General features: G+C 48.1%; 1 protein-coding gene across 8 annotated transcripts; it reads left to right on the top strand.

The window, feature by feature from the left end:
- Positions 1–163: 163 nt before the first annotated feature.
- pikfyve (phosphoinositide kinase, FYVE finger containing) lies at positions 164–18783 on the top strand. 8 transcript variants are annotated; one of them, XM_062402522.1, is made up of 43 exons: positions 178–273; positions 2482–2681; positions 4097–4264; positions 5367–5476; positions 6165–6336; positions 6435–6633; positions 7407–7433; positions 7631–7720; positions 7802–7958; positions 8064–8221; positions 8504–8615; positions 8792–8939; positions 9267–9431; positions 9540–9602; positions 9693–9822; positions 9934–10114; positions 10204–10278; positions 10362–10469; positions 10583–10723; positions 10877–11003; positions 11089–11945; positions 12028–12435; positions 12727–12827; positions 12899–12970; positions 13057–13228; positions 13316–13494; positions 13777–13890; positions 14067–14175; positions 14319–14473; positions 14709–14805; positions 15016–15073; positions 15153–15284; positions 15370–15490; positions 15575–15670; positions 15836–15916; positions 16173–16267; positions 16344–16403; positions 16561–16737; positions 17008–17111; positions 17194–17322; positions 17600–17861; positions 17974–18048; positions 18152–18783. In XM_062402522.1, exons 2-43 carry the CDS (start codon positions 2498–2500, stop codon positions 18265–18267), a joined length of 6285 nt encoding a protein of 2094 aa, XP_062258506.1. In that variant the 5' UTR covers positions 178–273; positions 2482–2497; the 3' UTR covers positions 18268–18783. The 8 variants fall into 8 exon arrangements, with proteins under 8 accessions (XP_062258503.1, XP_062258506.1, XP_062258507.1 ...); XM_062402525.1 differs by lacking the exon at positions 178–273 and adding an exon at positions 1699–1770; XM_062402519.1 differs by having other exon boundaries at positions 164–273; positions 2485–2681; positions 7631–7958.
- Positions 18784–18813: the final 30 nt, after the last annotated feature.

Genomic DNA, 18813 nt, shown 5'->3' with positions numbered 1-18813 from the left:
TACGAATATTTCACTCAAATAATAAAAAAAATACTATCAGCAACATCCCCTCTCTTGTTTTAGGTCATTTCCTTAATCTGACCAAAGGGGGCGCTCTATCACGAGAGAAGACTTGTTCCATCGATGTCTCTGGGCTCGGCTGCCCGTCCTGTGTGGATCACAACAGAGCGGGTGCGGGGCTGGACTGGTCGGGTCTGTTTCCAGCTGTTTACTCCTCGTCCTCTGATCCGCAGCGCCTCGTTCAGGGATGTGATCCAGACTCAACATCAACTGGTGAGTCCCAGTTTCTACTGGCGCCACGACCCTGACTCATCCTGCTGCTCAGGACGGAAAGTTAGTGCAGCTAGTTAGCACAGGAGGCTAACGTCAGCCAGGAGAGCTAGCCGGGGCTAACGCTAGCTCACTCGTAGTTCAACCGGCTGTTTGTCGCGTTTGCTGTGAATGAAGCTGTCGTTCGTCTTCGCTTCGTTCATTTAAATGCAAACGGGCTGTTAGAGAATTCACCGACACACAAGCGCTGCGAGGCTGAGTTCGATGAAACGAGCTAAACGTTTGATTCAGCTGGAAAATCAACCAACGGGTCTGAAGTCAGTTTGTGGTTCTGCAGATCAGCTCCACTTTCTGTGTGTCATCGTCCAGGAGCAGGTTAAACACTGAACACACGTCTGGAGAGGAGCTGAGGAGATGAAGACTCTAGGACATGTTGGTGTTTACGTGTTAAAGCACAATGACAACAATGAAATCATCATATACATGATCTCTAGGCTCTTTACATCGAGTTCTAAGCGTGTTATTAATGATGAGTTGGGTAAAGCAGCGTAAATGATGGACAACAGGTGGAGAGTTTGTTAATTCAATTTATTAAAAATGACTTAAGTCTGCTTCATTCATGTTTGAATGAAGAGTGGTTGTGTTTCAGTAGCTGGTTGTTTCTGTGGAGAGGTGACACAAATATTTCAACTCTTATCACTTTGTCAAGTTTCAGATGATTTTACTTTAGAATTTCTGAGAATAATAAAGTCAAAGTCACTTGTTTTTCATTATATCACTCATAACTTTCTCATATTGAATATGATATTTTTAATGAATAAGTAGGCATGTATAATAATGAAAAAGTAACCAACTTTCACTTTTAATATCTTTATTACCCATATATTGCACATTTGTTATATAGATATTGATGAAAATTATATTGCAATGAATATTGACACTTTTTTATCACTCAGCCCTTAATATATATTTATTCATATATATTTAAATTAGCCCAACGTGAGATATTTATTTTTACAATTCAAATAATCACTTATTTGCATAAAAAACTGTAACTAAATATAATTTTCATTTTAGATCGGTGACTCAGCTGCTCTTGATTGATTGTAAACCATTAAGAATCATATTGATTTGTTATATCGCTATTGCTATACACAATACCCCGTGCACATTATCCGTGCACATTATGTATCCCGTGCACATTATCCGTGCCCAGGCTCCGCACGGTGTCGAGGTCCCAGACTATCCGTGCCGGGCTCGGGTGCAGGGTTCGGGTGCAGGGCTCGGGTGCAGGGTTCGGGTGCAGGGCTCGGGTGCAGGCTGTACGTGCAGGGCCCTGCCGGCTCTGACACTTCCGGACAGTGGAGTCACGTCCTGTTATGATCACATGATGATGTGAGGAACGTGACTCTGCCGCCGTCTCCTCTTCCTCTCGCTCCTTCTCCTCTGGTCTCAGCATCGGGGCTTCGCACGGAGGAGTCGGTGGAGCTCGTTCAGCGGGTGAGTGTGACGGGGACTCGCAGGTTAACTCCTGGTTCTTTTTCGGGTGTTAACGGATCATGGTGTCGGTGTGAGCAGCGGCTCCGTCGGGTCGAGGCAGCCGAAGACCTCACCCCGCCGCCCGGTCTCCTCAGGAGCTCGTGTGTCGGTCGATCTGTATTTAAATTCACATCTGACGTTCAGAGAGAAAGATGACGTGTAAACACTTTGTGTACTTTAAAGAAACTTCCTCAGATTTGGTCGCTGGCTTCTTAAAACGTCTGTTTCCTGTTGAAGGAAAACGGAAACTTCAGATTTACAGAATAAAATCAAGGGACAAACGTCATAGGATTATTTTTATTCTACAGAAACATATAAAACACAGTTCAGATCAGGGACTTTATAGAAGGTTTTACATTCTGTGATTGTTGTCAACATTAGTTCCTGATGGACCCTGGAGATATTGACTGGTTATTACAGCTGATTTATTATAGTGTCATTTTTCACTGCCACTTGTGTAAACCATGACTCCCACCTGCCGCTTCATGTAGCAGTTGTTGTTTGTTTTTACCATAACCAATGTTATTAAAGACCTGAACTGGGAACTGACCAGTCACTGATGCTGGTTTCGAGAACCTGTCCCAGTTTGATGAAGGAAGCACATGAAAGCACACACATTCAAACTGGAACACAAGAAACACAAACTCTAAACTTTTTGTATTACCGCTCTAGCAGGAGTAGCAGCAACATGGCTGCTGAGGACAAGTCCTCGTCCTCGTCCTCGACGGAGTGGAGCGTGGAGCCGCCCGTCCTCTCGCCCACCAGCCCCTCCCACCTGACCCAGTTCAAGCCCCTGACCCCGGAGCAGGATGAGCCTCCTCTGCGCTCGGCCTACAGCTCCTTCGTCAACCTGTTTCGTTTCAACAACAAAGGTCAGGGATGCATGTCTACACAAACACACACAAACACACAAAATCACAATGAGGTTGCCCCATTGTGTATCGATATTCTAGTTTGGTTATCCTGTGTGAAGGTAGAAGCTAAAATGACCATAGGTGCAATTGTGGAGACAGATGTGGAGAGAGTGGAGTGAGAGTCAGAGAAAGCATCTAACTGCTGATTAGATTGCGGTGGCTCGGGAAGTAAAGCACGTCATCCGGTGGTTAGAAGGTTGGTGGTTAGATTCCCGGCTCCTCCAGTCCTCAATGTGTCCGTGGGCAAGACACTGAGCCCCCTGACCGTCTGTGGGAATGAGACGGTTGAGTGATACAAAGTTCTGTGTGAATATGTGTGAACAGGTAAACTGTGATGTAAGTGTTGGTGAAACTAGAAAATAACTTTATAAATGCTGTCAAATGACCATCACTGATATAAAAGATATAAAAAGTTCAGCTGTAACTTGTACTTTCTCTTTCTGAGGAAGATCAAGATCAGCCGACGTGACCCTGGATCCACATCTCCTAAAAAACGAGCTACACAAAAAACAAACACTTTAGGACATGAAGGGTTCAGCTTAACAACTTCTCCTTAGTGTACAAACAGAACATCTTTAAATTAACATTTTCTGTATCCTTCATATATCTTTTACGATGGGGTAAAATATTTATATGACGATTTTGTATCAGTCCTGACTAAAACTTTACAACATATACAACACATATGGTCACAGTAAATATTGAACAATGGCACACAAAGTTACCTGAAGTGCCGTCATACAAAGCTCACAGATTTACAAAGAAGAAGTTTTCTTCATGTGCAGGAGATTGTGTTAATATTTAAGAGGAACATATTTCCTCGTCGAGAATCTAAAATAAAAGTATGAAGACATTAATCCCTGATGTGTGCAGTGAATGAAAAGTGAGTTAAGTTGTGGGACTGAATTCAAAAGGGCAACGCTATATCTGTAAATCCTTCCAAAGTTCAGGCAGTTTAATAAGCCACAAGTGTTGTGGGTCATGTGATTTGAATTGCCGGCCTCTGAGCCACATGACTCGTGAGTTTACTGCCTCCACGGTCCTGTGCCCTGAGCAGCAGCCATTATCACCGCAGCCCTGAAGGTTGTAAACCTCCCTGACCTGCTGACAGATGAGACTACAGGAGGGGCTGCACTGTAATTTAATTACATTAGAACATTAGAACGCAGGGCAGCAACAAAACTGGATATTTGTTTAAATCTGATGTGTTTTAAATATAGACTGTAAAAAATTTGGATTTTGCTGTTCAAAAAAAGCTTCAATGCACTTGTAGAATTAAGGAATTAATAAATATCACATCCCCTTGGTTTCTCCACTGTGTTTGTGTGTGTGTGTCTCTGTGTGTGTGTGTCTCTGTGTGTGTGTGTGAACAGATGAGGGACGTCCTCCCTCAGCAGCTGCAGACAAACCAGATGTGCCGTCCCCTTCTCCCCAGTCAGAGAGGAGGAGCTGGTCCACAAGCCCCTCCCACTCCCTCTACGGGTCAGGCTCGCACCGGAAACAACACGGGGACCACGTCAGACGCACGTCCACCGCCTCAGGTAAAACACACACACACACACACACACATTCAGTACAGGTTACAGGCTTGTGTGTGTTGCAGACTCAACTCAAATAAGAAAAGTTTGGAATGAATAACGTCAACAGGAAACTCTCATTTTTTAGTTTCTAGTCCTGTTTTTCAGGTTTTAACAACTTATTCGGCTGTTGTGGTAACAAGTCCTGCATGGATTTTGTTTATTTTATATATTTATGTGTAATTTTACAGTGTGATATATTGTTTTTTTATGTATCTTCCAGTATTTGAAAGTTCTGAAGTAGATTTTAGGCCTCAGTCACGTATTGAATGAACTAATCAGAGGCCACTGATAACATTGTCTTCATTCCTCACTATCTTCTGACGTCAAAAGTTTTCTTACTCTTCTTAGTTTAGTCTCCTTCAGGTTTTTAATTAACACTTATTACAGAAGATTCTTAAGACCAGAGGAAAGCGAAGGGTTTTATTATTATTCATAATCGTATTATTCATGAGGACGATGAATGCGTGTTCAGGCTGTAACGACCGCTCTCATGTCTTTTCTGATTCCAGTGGATTGGCCAGGTGAGGGGCCTTCTGCACTTTTTTTTTTTTTTAGCTTGACTATAACAACTCAACCCCACTCAAACCGTGTTGTGTGTCTGAGTGCATGCGTGTGTGTGTGTGTTCTGATGTTTGCGTTGTCAATGCAGTGCTTTCTCTTGGTCCTTGGTTTGCCCTGATGTTTCCACTCAGGTACTAATGACTGGAATGATTTGTCACGAATGATTTTGAAGCTAACAAAAATTATGCTCAACATGTTTTTGTTCCTCGGCCAGTTTTTTTTTTTAGTGATCATGTGCTACTTGCATCATGTGATACTTTTAATACACATTTGCACAATTTTGCCAAACTTATTCATAAGATGAGGAAGTGCGTTGTCAAATGTTTGTCACTGAGCTGGGATCTGTTAAACCGACATGAGGAAGACGACTTCAGAGCAAGTCCTCAATTTATCTGACACAAGCATTTGACAATGCAGCAGGATGGATTGTAAAGAAAAAGTGAAGTTAGTGTATTTATTTGTGTGTCTGTGTGTGTGTGTGTGTACATGTGGATTATTCTAGACGGCAGCAGGAAAGCAGATGCACCTCTAAGCAACCATGACCCTCGTACAGCCGTTCAACTCCGGACTGCACTGAAGAGGCTGAAGGAGATCATGGAGGGAAAGAGCCAGGTACAAATCCCTGCCCCCACTTTTCACCGTCGTTGTTTGTGTCTCGGTTAGTGTTGTGTATAAAGAAGTTGAATGTACAAACTCCTGGTCCCTGGAACTCCAGGGATGAAAACAGATCTTTAAAACAAGCCTTTCAGCAACTTGTCCTTCTCTGTGTTCACTTATGATACCAGAACATGAGAAACCAGTGTGTTATAGTTGTATTTTGTAACGTATGTTATGTATGAGTGATATTTAAAATATATATTTAAGTATGTGATTTATTTTCTTGTCACGATGTTCTCTCCTTCACGGGGGCATTTCCAGAGTTATAAAGCTGTCATGGGTCATTATCAGTTAATCCGATAAGACTGGAGTTTCCTTGTCCTCTGTAATGATATGAAACATTAACAAGTGGCATCATCCTCTTGTTTGTCTCCTCATATAGACACTTCTGTTCTTGTAATAAATATCAAATGTGGATTCATCAGTCAATAGGACTTGTTTTCCAGTCACCCACCGTGAAACATGCTTGTATTTATTCAGGCTCATCCAGAACTCGACCTCGTTTCCCTCTTGAGAAGTGATTTAGAAACTGGAGCTCGAGTTTTACTTTTCTATCTCTGGGAAGTTGTGGAAACTAAATCTTTTAACTTGAAAGTCTGAACTTCTGTGTTTTATTATTGATGATATTCATGTGTCTCTTCAGGACAGCGACCTGAAGCAGTACTGGATGCCAGATAGTCAGTGTAAAGAGTGCTACGACTGCAATGAGAAGTTCACCACCTTCCGCCGGCGCCACCACTGTCGACTGTGCGGCCAGATCTTCTGCAGCCGCTGCTGCAACCAGGAAATCCCCGGAAAGTTCATGGGCTACACGGGTCAGTGACCTATTCAAGATCAACACTGTGTCCGAATGAGTCTGATTGAGTTCCTCCCCCGTCTTCTTGTCTCTCTGACGTGGTCTCTGTTTCTCCAGGGGACCTACGAGCCTGCACCTACTGTCGTAAGATCGCCCTGAACTACGCCGACTCGGGCTCCATCGGCGAGGACCTGAGCGCCCTGTCCGACTCGCCCTGCTCCGTGTGCGTGTTGGAGCCCAGCGAGCCGCGCACGCCGGTGGGGGGGCGGAAGTCCAGCAGGAACATCTTCCTCGAGGAAGACCTGACGTGGCAGAGGTGAACACACACACACACACACACACACTCACACAGTGTTCATCACACAGACACAAAATCAATACCTAGTTCACTGATCTGTGTTCTGTTATGTTAGAAGTCATTAGAGGTATTATCACGTTATTATTTTGTCATGGAAACACGCAGCCATCATCTTTTCTCCAGTTTTCACCAGCTGTGCTCTCGCTCTTTTCTCCGTCTTGATTTCCAGCTGTTTAAAACATCTGTGTGTTTGTTCTGGACCCTGTGCATGGTTAAGACCCCTGATCATATAATGACGGCTCCTTGTCATGAAGAGAAGTTCTCTCTAAAGGCTCATTGATGCCTAATGTTAGATACATATGAGCAAATGGAAGGAGCCTCTGTCCCTACTCGGATACGGATGAAATCCAAAAACAGAAAAAAGAGGTGAGGTAAAAAAATCCAAAACGACCGAATGTTTTGTGGAGAGACTTTACAAGTTGCCCAGAGACAGGGACCAACAAAAGGAGACTCACTCGCGTCAGCTTGGGATCTAACAGGTCAGAAACTAATTAATAAATAACTCTTAAATCACACAAACCTCCTCTTTAAGTTACTTATTGACCATACAGTTCATTAACCATGCACAGGATAAAACAGGGAAACTGTTAAATGAAGCTTTTTAACCCCACGCCTGTTCGGCTGCTGTTGTTTTGAACCGGTGTGCTCGCTGCTTATTTTATCTGTCAACTTGCCTCATAGAAAACCTGTATCCTCTCTCTCTCTCTCTCTCTCTCTCTCTCCTGGCCTAGAAAAACTCCCATTGGGATGAGAAAGAAGTGAGTCGCTGTTTGTTTGATTCATTTTTTCACACCTGCCTCTGCTTTAGCTTTCTGTGGGTGAAGCCGACGCTGTCCACCTCTGTAAAGACCGAAAGCTTTTCTGCATGCTCAAATTCACTGACTGTAAACCTGACGTAGAGGAAGTGCAGCGCAGAGAGGACACCAGTCAAAGTGTGTGTGTGTGTGTGTGTCAGTATGATTCACCAGGAGCCTCAGAGCAGCAGCCTCGCTTCCAGACTGACGACTCTACAAGAGGACGTCGGCAAGTCGCCTGCGAGGAAGAGGTCAGGTGCCGCCTCGGGTTGGATTGTGAAGCTCAGGGACCGAGGACAGTCAAACCAACAGGTTCCTCTTCTCTCCCACAGGTCGGCCAGTGTGACCACCCTGTCGCTGGACCGCTCCGGCTCCTCCATGGTGCCGTCCTACGACAGCTCGGTCAGCCCCCCCACCAGCCGGGCCTTGTCGGGCGCCAAGAGCGGCACCAAGCTGGACCACAGTGAGGAGGAGAGGAAGATCCTCCTGGTGACGGCTTGGTTCCTTCTCTCTTGTTTTCTTCATCTCGACTTCATCTTGTTTTTTTCATCTCGATTTGTCCACAGAGATGTTGAATCTTATCTTTTCTTACAGGACTCCTCTCAGCTGAAGGACCTGTGGAAGAAAATCTGCCACAACAACACGGGGATGGAGTTTCAGGACCACAGATACTGGCTGAGGACCTACCCCAATTGCATTGTGGGAAAGGAGCTGGTCAACTGGCTGCTGAGGAATGGAACCATCTCCACGAGGTAGGATCTCACTGGACAAACTATTCTACACAGTACTTTCATATCTTTAATGATCCAGTAGAGATTATTTATGACAACAAAAACCACATGTGACAAACTGAAACAATGAATTTTAGCATTTTGATTCAAGAATTACTTAAAGTTTTATCTTTGTTTGTCTATTTTCACATGAGAAATAAAAAGAGGAGGATTAAATACATCACATTAGTGGCGTCTGATTCATTTACAAGTTGAAAGCTGCTCTTCCTCTCGTGTCTCTGCTGATGACTCATGCTGTCGCAGGGCCCAGGCCATCGCCATAGGCCAGGCGCTGGTGGACGGGCGCTGGCTGGATTGTGTCACCCACCACGACCAGCTCTTCAGGGACGAGTATGCTCTCTACCGCCCCCTCCAGGTTTGACCCCTTTCCTGATCAGCACAATGCCGTGCACTCTGGGAAACAAGGCGTTTAATGTTCAAAGCTAAACACGGTTAAACACCTCTCACATTCCAGAGGCAGTGAAAATAGTTCTCACATGGTTCAGGGAGGTGAAATGTGCTGATGGTGACGTTGCTCTGTCTGATCTCCAGAATACAGAGTTCTCCGAAACGCCGTCTCCAGACAGCGACAGCGTCAACTCCCTGGAGGGACACTCAGAGCCGTCCTGGTTCAAAGACATCAAGTTCGATGACAGCGACACCGAGCAGCTCGCAGACGAGAGCGAGTACACGTTGCCAAGTAGGTTCCTCCCGTCTCAAGCTTTAATAAACTGTGTTTGGTTGGATCGTTGCTCTTCGTCTGCAGGTTTGGCTTCTGTGGATCAAAATCCCAGTAGCTGCTCATTTCTATGGTCAAGACCATAAAAAGCATAGAGAACCCAACAGTTCCCACAATGAGCAGCACTTGGTGACTGTGGAGAGAAAAACTCCCTCATTAAGTGGAATAAAGGTCTAGAACCAGACTCAATGTGGGCGGCGAGTGAGAAAGAGCAGGAGAGGGATGGAAAAAACATGTGACATGCAGTGAAATAAATAAATGTGGGTTCACTGACCCGTCACTGTCCAGACTCGGCCAGCCCCAGCAAGAGGACGTCTGTCAGCAGCTTCCAGTCGGTGGTGGACAGCGACTCCGCGGCCTCCATCAACCTCAACATGGAGCAAAACAATGTCAACTTCCACATCAAGAAACAGTCCAAATATCCACATGTGCCTCCTGCTACTGAGCAAAAAGGTACATTTCATTTGTGGGTCCAGCTGTGTCCAGCCCGCTGTGCACACGTCACTGTTACTACACCGTGTCTCACTGTCAGATATCTGTGTGATCTCTCTCCTCTTTCAGCCGAGTTCCTGGTGTCCGAGGACGGGGGACAGAACATCATCATGAGCGATGCTTTCATCAAGGGTAAGAACTCACATCTCATAACTGCCCTTCCTCGTGGATTTTACAGAGGAGAAACTCACAGTTATTAAAACCTGCTCCGTGTTCATGCAGAGTCTCTGTTCAACCGTCGTGTGGAGGAAAAGGCCAAAGAGATGCTGTTCACTCCGCTGGGCTGGCACCACAGCTCCCTGGACCAGCTCCGAGAGGAGAACGGAGAGAAGAAGGCCATGGAGAGGCTCCTGTGAGTGACACACTGGAGACACATCTCTCTGTCTGCAGCTGAGACACAGTTCAGTTCACTGGGTGTTTTTCAAAGGGGATTTTAAAGTATGAAAACCTGTGTGTTGTTCAGCTCGGCCAACCACAGCCACATGATGGCGCTGCTGCAGCAGCTGCTCTACAGCGAGTCTCTGTCTCTGTCCTGGAGGGACGTCATCGTCCCCGTGGTCAGACAGGTCGTCCAGACGGTGCGGCCCGACGTCCGCAACTGTGACGACGACATGGACATCCGACAGCTGGTCCACATCAAGAAGGTCGGGACCGGGCACTGAATCAGTCAAACTGTCAGACTTCATTCATTGAGTGTTTTCAGAATAGAACTGATGCTGTTTGTGTGCTGTAGATTTCTGGAGGCAGGAAGTTTGACTCAACCGTGGTGAACGGCTTCGTCTGCACCAAGAACATCGCCCACAAGAAGGTAGAGTCAACGTTCTTCTGTTCAGTGAAGATTGATTAATACATTCTCACCAGCCATTATTGAATATAACGTCCTGTAAACAGATGAACGCCTACATCAAGAACCCCAAGATCCTGCTGCTGAAGTGCTCCATCGAGTATCTGTACCGGGAGGAGACCAAGTTCACCTGCATCGACCCCATCGTGCTGCAGGTCAGCGAGTCCGTCTCATCAGCCTCACGTCACAGAGGAAACAACACGTCTGCTTCTGCTTTGTTGCTGCATCGGTTTTTCAGATTTTTTCTTTCTGATTGATTCTCCCTCAGGAACGAGAGTTTCTGAAGAACTACGTCCTGCGCATCGTAGACGTCCGTCCCAACCTGGTGTTGGTGGAGAAGACGGTGTCCCGCATCGCTCAGGACATGCTGCTGGAGCACGGCATCACCCTGGTGATCAACGTCAAACCGGTCAGTTCAGCCCCCGAGCACCTGAGGTTAACTTCTGTGTGGATGATGCTCGTCTCTGGGAAGGATTTTGAATTCTTGAGCAACTGAATTCTTGACGGTTACGTGACATCACCTGATTTTTAATCATCTCTTATTCCTCTTTTCTTTGTCCAGCAAGTCTTGGACAGGGTGAGTCGTATGACGCAGGGAGACCTGGTGATGTCCATGGATCAGCTGCTCACCAAACCTCGTCTGGGGACCTGCCACAAGTTCTACATGCAGCCCTTCACCCTGGCCAACAGTAAGACCGGTGTTAACACACTCCACTCTCAGTGAACGCTGCCGTGACAGTAACACACCACGTCCTTCTGTGTCTGTCCTTGTAGACGAGGTGAAAACCCTGATGTTCTTCGAGGGCTGTCTTCCTCACCTCGGCTGCTCCATCAAGCTGCGCGGCGCCTCGGAGTACGAGCTGGCGCGGGTGAAGGAGATCATCATGCTCATGGTGTGTGTGGCCTACCACTCGCAGCTGGAGATCTCCTTCCTCATGGACGAGTTCGCCATGCCGCCCAGCTTGGCCCAAAGCGCCTCGTTCCCCTGCCTGCTGGAGAGCGTCTCTGCAGAAGAGGGGGTGGAGGAGGACAGCGGAGGGAGGGAGACAAGCGGGGAGAGTCAGGAGAAGATGTCAGGGAGTGAAGACTCTTTCCTGGCTGGACAGACTGTGGAGGACGGCTTTCTCTCCGAGGTTCTGTCCAAAAATGTTGAGATGGACGGTCTTCAGGACGCACTGAAAACAAGATCCCCCCCCTCTATGAACATGGGGACAATGATCTCCTCTCCGTTCTCCAGTCCACTTGCACCTCCTCTCTCCGTGTCCCCTCCCTTCCTCATGGAGGACGACCAGGACATGACCTTCTCGGACACACTCGTGCCCTCGTCCGAGGGGGACACGAGGGAGGAGGGGAGCCTCTTCAAGGAGGATTCGCTCAGCATGGAGGACGAGGACGGTTCAGAGACGCCCACTCCTCGGCTGTTTCGAGACCCCCTGCAGGACGACACCGGGATGTTTGTGGCCGAGCAGGTGGCCTCGTTTGACGACCGGCTGAAGTCCATCTCCGTCGTCTTCAAGCAGGAGCTCAAGGACATCATCCTGTGCATTTCTCCCTTCATCACGTTTAAAGAGCCGTTCCTCCTCGTACCCGCTGGCATGAACTGCCCCAGCAGGGACTACTTTCCTGAACAGGTACCAAACTTTACTGATGTTCACCTGTTTGAGTTACAGGAGGACGCACTTCTCTGACCGGTGAGTTGTCTCTGTCCCGTAGGTCTACCTGTCTCCTCTCCTCAACAAGGACCTGAAGGAGCGGGACGGCCGTAGAAAGCGTCAACTCCTCAAAGACTCCGCTCCCTCCTCGCTGGTCGGAGGTCAGACCAATGGCAATGCCCCCCCCAGGCCTCCGGAAGTGCTGCCCTGTCACGGTCTGACCAGCACCCGCATCATCGAGCAGCTGAACGGCAGCCAGGGTCTGGCCGAGATGCTGGCGGACTACAGAGCGAAGGGAGGGCGCATCCGGCAGAGGGAGGTCAGCGACCCCTTCAGCAGCGTCGGTGCTGCAGCGCCGCTCAGCGTCCAGAGCCGAGCGGGGGGGGAGGCGCCGCTCAAAGCTCCGGTGAAGGCCGACAGCGAAGAGGAGAAGCCAAGTAAACTCAATGACATGAGCTGGGCCCCCAAGGTGAGCGGAGATCCAATTAATCCAATCAATCCATCAGTTGTCATAATCGCTGGTTCCTGCTTCTCCAATCTGAGGATTTAGAGCGTGAGGTTTTATAAAATACAAACATTCCCTGGTCCCAGCTTTTCAGATCTGAATCGTGTCACTGTAAATGTCTTATCGTTGGAGTTTGGACCAAACAAGGAACAGTGAGACGTCCCTCTGGGGATTAGTTCTCTGGTTTAATGATGCAAACAAACCCTGAACTGAACTGAGCTGCGTCTGGTTCTCATGTTCCTGTCGTCCCCTCAGCTCGACTGTCTGAACCCGGTCAACCATCAGAGACTGTGCGTCCTCTTCAGCAGCTCCTCGGCTCAGTCCAACAACTCGCCCAACCCCTGCGTCAGCCCCTGGTAAACGCTCTGAGCCCCAGTGAACAATCTCCATCTTGTTTTCAACGAGTCACTGATGTTATTTTCCACAGGATCGTCACCATGGAGTTCTACGGTAAGAACGACCTCTCTCTGGGGATTTTCCTGGAGCGATATTGTTTCAGGTAAGACTCAGATAGAAGTGCACTTTAAGATCAGTTTGTTTTTTAAAACATAATTCTATAATGTGAGATTCCAATGTGTTTCCCAGGCCGTCTTACCAGTGCCCCAGTATGTACTGTGAGACTCCCATGGTGCACCACATCCGCCGGTTCGTGCACGGCAGCGGCTGCGTGCAGATCGTGCTGAAGGAGCTGGACTCCCCCGTGCCCGGCTACCAACACACGATCCTCAACTACTCCTGGTGCCGCATCTGCAAACAGGTCAGGAACCGCCCCCGGGGACATGAACGTAAATACGTTATAGTAATAAGACGAGTCTAAACTGTGAATTGTCTCCTCCTCTCTCAGGTGACTCCGGTCGTGCCTCTGTCCAACGACTCGTGGTCGATGTCTTTTGCCAAATACCTGGAGCTTCGCTTCTACGGGCACCAGTACACCAGGCGAGCTAATGCCGAGCCGTGTGGACACTCCATGCACAAAGATTACCACCAGTACTTCTCCTACAACCAGATGGTGGCGTCCTTCAGGTCGGTCAGAGGAAATGTCTCGAGCTCTGGTTCGGGGCAGAAAGTTGGATATGAACAGACACAGAGAAAATAAGATTGATTGTTTGGTTCCGGTTAAAATCACCAGGAATTAGTCGTTTTTTATTTTAAGCTTTATTTTAATCTCCCACACTGTGGTCGCTGGTATTTAAATATAAAGCTAAATGACTCCACACATGAAACAAATGGAGAAAGAAGAGTCTACAGTAAGTTTCAAATAGCAATAACCAAAATACCAACCCGTGTTTCCTGTTTCCCTCTCAGCTACACTTCAGTGAGGCTGCTGGAGATTTGTCTTCCTCGTCCCAAGATCACCATCAGGAACCTGGGGCCGTCCAAAGGCAGCCTGCAGCAGGACCTGAAGGACTTCTCCTTAAAGTAAATGATCCAGCAAACAAGACCAATAATAAACCAGCTTGACCAGTAGAACCTGGTTTAACATCAGCAGCGTGAAGAGATTTAATTATGAAGTGTGATTCTAGAGGAAAGACGACAGAGAAGAGTTTATCTTGAGTTTCATGTCCCACCCGCTCGTCCCCCTTGTCCCCCTTCAGAGTGACTCAGGTGTACTTGGCCATCGATGACCGGCTCACGTCCCTCAAGACCGACACCTTCAGTAAGACGCGAGAGGAGAAGATGGAGGACCTCTTCGCTCAGAAGGACGTAGGTTCTCCCTCGTAGCACGAGAGGTCATGACGGGACTCGAACCTTTTCTAATGGCGAGCCGGTCCAGACTCTCCTGTGGTCTGACGGTACGTCCTCACCTCTGGGTGTGTGTTGTCTCACTGGTGTGTGTGTGTGCGCAGATGGAGGAGGCGGAGCTGCGCAGCTGGATCGAGAAGCTTCAAGCCCGCCTGCAGGTCTGTGGCGTGGACTCTCCTCAGCAGCTTCAGGCGGTTCTGGAGTCGCTGGTGATGAAGAAACAGGGTCTGTGTGAGATGCTTCAGTCCTGGAACACCAGGTCAGCATCCACACTTACAAGAACCTTCATTTGAGGATATGAGGGTTGTACAGGATCGTGGAATAAGGAATTGGCCTCAGCAGGAAGGGAACACGTGGACGTTACTGTTTGAGATTCTGTTCGTCCAGACTGAACTCAACCGTGGAGTTTGAACCTGAACCGGCTCCGGCTGTGTTTCCAGAATCTCGTGTCTCAAGGGCTTGAAAAACAAATATCACAACTTTGTCCCTTTCAGGCTGCAGGACTTGTTCCAGCAGGAAAAAGGCAGGAAGCGTCTGTCCGTCCCCCCGAGCCCGGGAAGGCACAGACAGACGGCCGCTGACGACAGCAAGGTCAGTACCCAGCAGCCACTGGGTTCGCTGGGCGGGGCCGAGGTGTTTCCTTAAAGATACCGTGTGACCACAGATCAGTTACGACGGTGGAGGATTAGAGGAACGCCATCCTGCCAGAGCGCCACACTCAAATGGATCTGCTGTGGATAGAATTCAGGTTTAATGTAGTTTACTGATATTTATTGTTGTTGTTGTTGTTGTTTTCCTCAGAGCGCCCTGGAGTCGTCCCCTCGAAACCCGTCTCCCGTGGTTCAGAACGGGGATAAAGGTGAGGTCGAATCTGATCCTGGGTCCATGTTGGAACTGGGCTGGTGTTGATCCTGACTGTGGTTTGTTCTCCCGCTCAGAGGACCGCCTCCTCAGCGCCATGCCCTCTGCCTCCACCTCCTCCCTGCTGCCGTCCCCGGGAGACCCCGGAGCCGAGCCCCTCACGCCCGGCCCCTCCTTCACGGAGCAGGACTCGGTCAGCCTCCCAGAAGGTGGAAGCTCCGATTCACAGGAACCGTCTCTCCCAGTGGACGCCACAGCTCTGGTCTGATGATCTGTGTCTCTGCTGGTTTTCAGACGTGTTCGACGGACACCTGGTGGGCTCCACCGACAGCCAGGTGAAGGAGAAGTCCACCATGAAGGCCATCCTCGCCAACTTCCTGCCTGGCAACAGCTACAACCCCATCCCCATCCCATTGTGAGAACGGCTTTTAAATATCAAGCAGTATCAACACGTGTGAACCAGTGTGTGTCTGGACTGTCATGTGACCTCTGTCCACAGCGAGCCGGACAAACACTACCTGATGTACGAGCACGAGCGGGTTCCCATCGCCGTGTGTGAGAAGGAGCCGAGCTCCATCATCGCCTTCGCCCTCAGGTGACTCCGCCCTCCTCCATGTTCTCCATTCACCTCACACTTCTAGATTCACCTTCTCACACAACGAGCCACATTTAGTCCGACCACAGATTTGAGATGAAGACGATTTGGTTTAAATTTCAAACTGTGAACGTTCTCATGTTATTGTGTCGTCTGTTGTTCCAGCTGTAAGGAATACAAGACGGCTCTGGAGGATCTGTCCAAGGTGTCGAACGCAGGAGGAGAGGAGGCTCCGCAGGTCGTGAGGTAAACGGGCGTCACGGGAAGTTCACCAGACGAGAGCATGAAACTCAGATGATGTGTAAACTGCTGTGATCGGACGATTCTGAGATTTGAAGACTTTGTTCTCTGGGAAGTTTGAAAGAACAGAAGTCAGCTCAGCACCAGTGGAATCGTTTCTTAAACTGAGGACATGTTGTGATCATAGAACAGTCGAGTCCCAGTTGTGTTACCTCGATCTGTTGTGATGTCTGTGATGTAAGAATGAGTTCCTCTGCCTCAGTGCGGAGAGTCGGGTGAGGAGCAGCCCGGCTCGGCCCGGCAGCGAGTCGGCCTCGTCCCTGCAGAGCCGCAGCAGCACGGACGCAGACCCGCTCAGTGAGTTCTGATCCAATAGAAACTCACAGCCTCCGTTTGAATGCTGCAGCCGATCAGTTAATGTTGTTTCTCACAGAAGAAGCAGATCTGAGCGACAAACAGAAGAAACAGACTCTGAATCCACACATTGAACTGCGTGAGTGTTTCTTCTTCTTCGTCTTTGTGATGAAATCATTGAAAATGATCTAAACCAAGTGAAGCTTCATCGAGATGAACAAACAAGGAGAATTTAACATGGTCAAACAGTTGTTTCCTGAGTTCTTCTAACCTCTCGTCTGTGGCTGAACCTTCAGAGTTCTCTGACGCCAACGCCAGGTTCTACTGCCGGATCTACTACGCCGAGGAGTTTCACAAGATGCGTGAGGAGATCATGGAGAGCGCCGAGGAGGACTTCGTCCGCTCGCTGTCTCACTGCGTCAACTGGCAGGCTCGGGGGGGCAAGTCTGGAGCCGTGTTCTACGCCACAGAAGGTCGGTTAACATCAGAGGTCGGACCTCAAGTTTAACAGATAAGATTCAAGTTATAAATATTTTTTCCAGTTAACTGATTTGCAGATTTACTGTTTCCAAACTTGTAATCATTCATATTTTCCTCTTTTCTCTGTTTAATATTGTTGTTGGTTGAATATCTGAGAATCCTCTGCCTGCTGTTTGGAGACAGAACTTTTGACCTCATGTGTTGTAGATGAAAGTTTCATGTGAGTTTAAAAGTTGAGTGTTGTCCTGGTCTGTGTCCGTCAGACGACCGGTTCATCCTGAAGCAGATGCCCCGACTGGAGGTTCAGTCCTTCCTGGACTTTGCTCCAAACTACTTCACCTACATCACCGGAGCTGTGCAGCAGAAGGTTCTTTACCCCTCACATCCTCATAGTCTGGAGTTCACTGCCACTCCCCAGAACTAAACCTTTATCTCTTCTGGCTCCGCAGCGGCCGACCGCGCTGGCTAAGATCCTGGGAGTTTATCGAATTGGTTACAAGAACTCCCAGAACAACACGGAGAAGAAACTGGACCTGCTGGTGATGGAGAATCTCTTCTATGGACGCAAGATGGCTCAGGTGAGATCCTCCGTGCCGAGAGTCTGAGGAACACAATCTGTGGAGATTCTATAGAATCAAGTTTCTTTTACCAGTTAAACTTCCAACATTCACAATCTTCAGGGTTAAAATCAGTTTATTTATTAATAATACCTTTAAAAGCATCACATCCTGAATCTTCCTCAATCTCGATCAGCTTGGAAAAGTTCTTCTTCTCTCTTTTCTTTTACATTTTGCTGTTTTGTAAAGTAAAGTTAGATTTTCTTCCCAACTTCCTGTCTCCTCCCCCCCCCTGCAGGTGTTTGACCTCAAGGGGTCGCTGAGGAACCGGAACGTGAAGACGGACTCGGGGAAGGAGAGCTGCGAAGTGGTTCTGCTGGACGAGAACCTGCTGAAGCTGATCCACGACAACCCGCTGTACATCCGCTCGCACTGCAAGGCCATCCTGCGCGCCGCCATCCACAGCGACGCCTACTTCCTGTCCAGCCACCTCATCATCGACTACTCCCTGCTGGTGGGGCGGGACGATGCTACGGATCAGCTGGTGGTCGGGATCATAGGTGACTGACACGTTAGCATCACGTGGTTGATTTACACTCGACCTGGTTTTGTCTTCATCGGTCAGAAATCGCAGAAACTGGAATTAAGTCTGTGATTTTATTTTTCCTGCAGATTACATCCGGACGTTCACTTGGGACAAGAGACTGGAAATGGTCGTCAAATCCACTGGAATCCTGGGAGGTCAAGGTCAGCTCCACTTCCTGTTTATGAATCCATTGTATATGTAACGTTGGTGCTTTAGAGTGTAAGCGTCCCTCGCTCTGTCTCTAACGTCCGTGTGCGTCTGCAGGGAAGCTGCCGACCGTCGTGTCTCCGGAGCTTTATCGAGCTCGGTTCTGCGAAGCCATGGACAAATACTTCCTGATGGTTCCGGACCACTGGACCGGACTGGGCGCCAACTGCTGAGCGGACCGTGAGCGTCCAGAAACACAAACACACACACTCAGCTGCTCCCGCTCACACTCTCCACGCACAACACTCGAGGAACAAGTAACGCAAGAAAGACGGAGAAGAACCCGGAAGCAAACGGGACTGGACCAGAACTCAGAATCATTCCACAGGAGCAGAACCGCTCTGCAGCCGCGGCATGACGGCGATTTAAATCGGATTTTAAAACCAGGGACGAATTCTGGAATCATCGGACTCTAATTTAACTGTTTCAGCTGAAAACGTTCGGTCCTGTGGTTTAAGTTTAAAAAACAAACTCACTCATGTAATTTAAAGTTTGTAATTGTACAGAGATGATGTGACTATAAAATATTAACACTGAAGATGTCCTGTTTATTTTAGTGATCAGTTATGATGCAGTTTTTAGTTTTGATCGGATGTTTGGATGTGACTGTGTGACGAGAGCTTGGTTCTGATCAAATCTCCAAATGTTATTTTTCTTTTAGTGTAAAATTAAAAATCTCTTGGTTTTGATACTTTGTCATTTTTTGACTTTTTTCATTA

The sequence above is a fragment of the Platichthys flesus genome, chromosome 13, assembly GCF_949316205.1.
Source record: "Platichthys flesus chromosome 13, fPlaFle2.1, whole genome shotgun sequence".
NCBI classification, from domain to species: domain Eukaryota; kingdom Metazoa; phylum Chordata; class Actinopteri; order Pleuronectiformes; family Pleuronectidae; genus Platichthys; species Platichthys flesus.
This window is presented reverse-complemented; position numbering and strand designations above follow the sequence as displayed.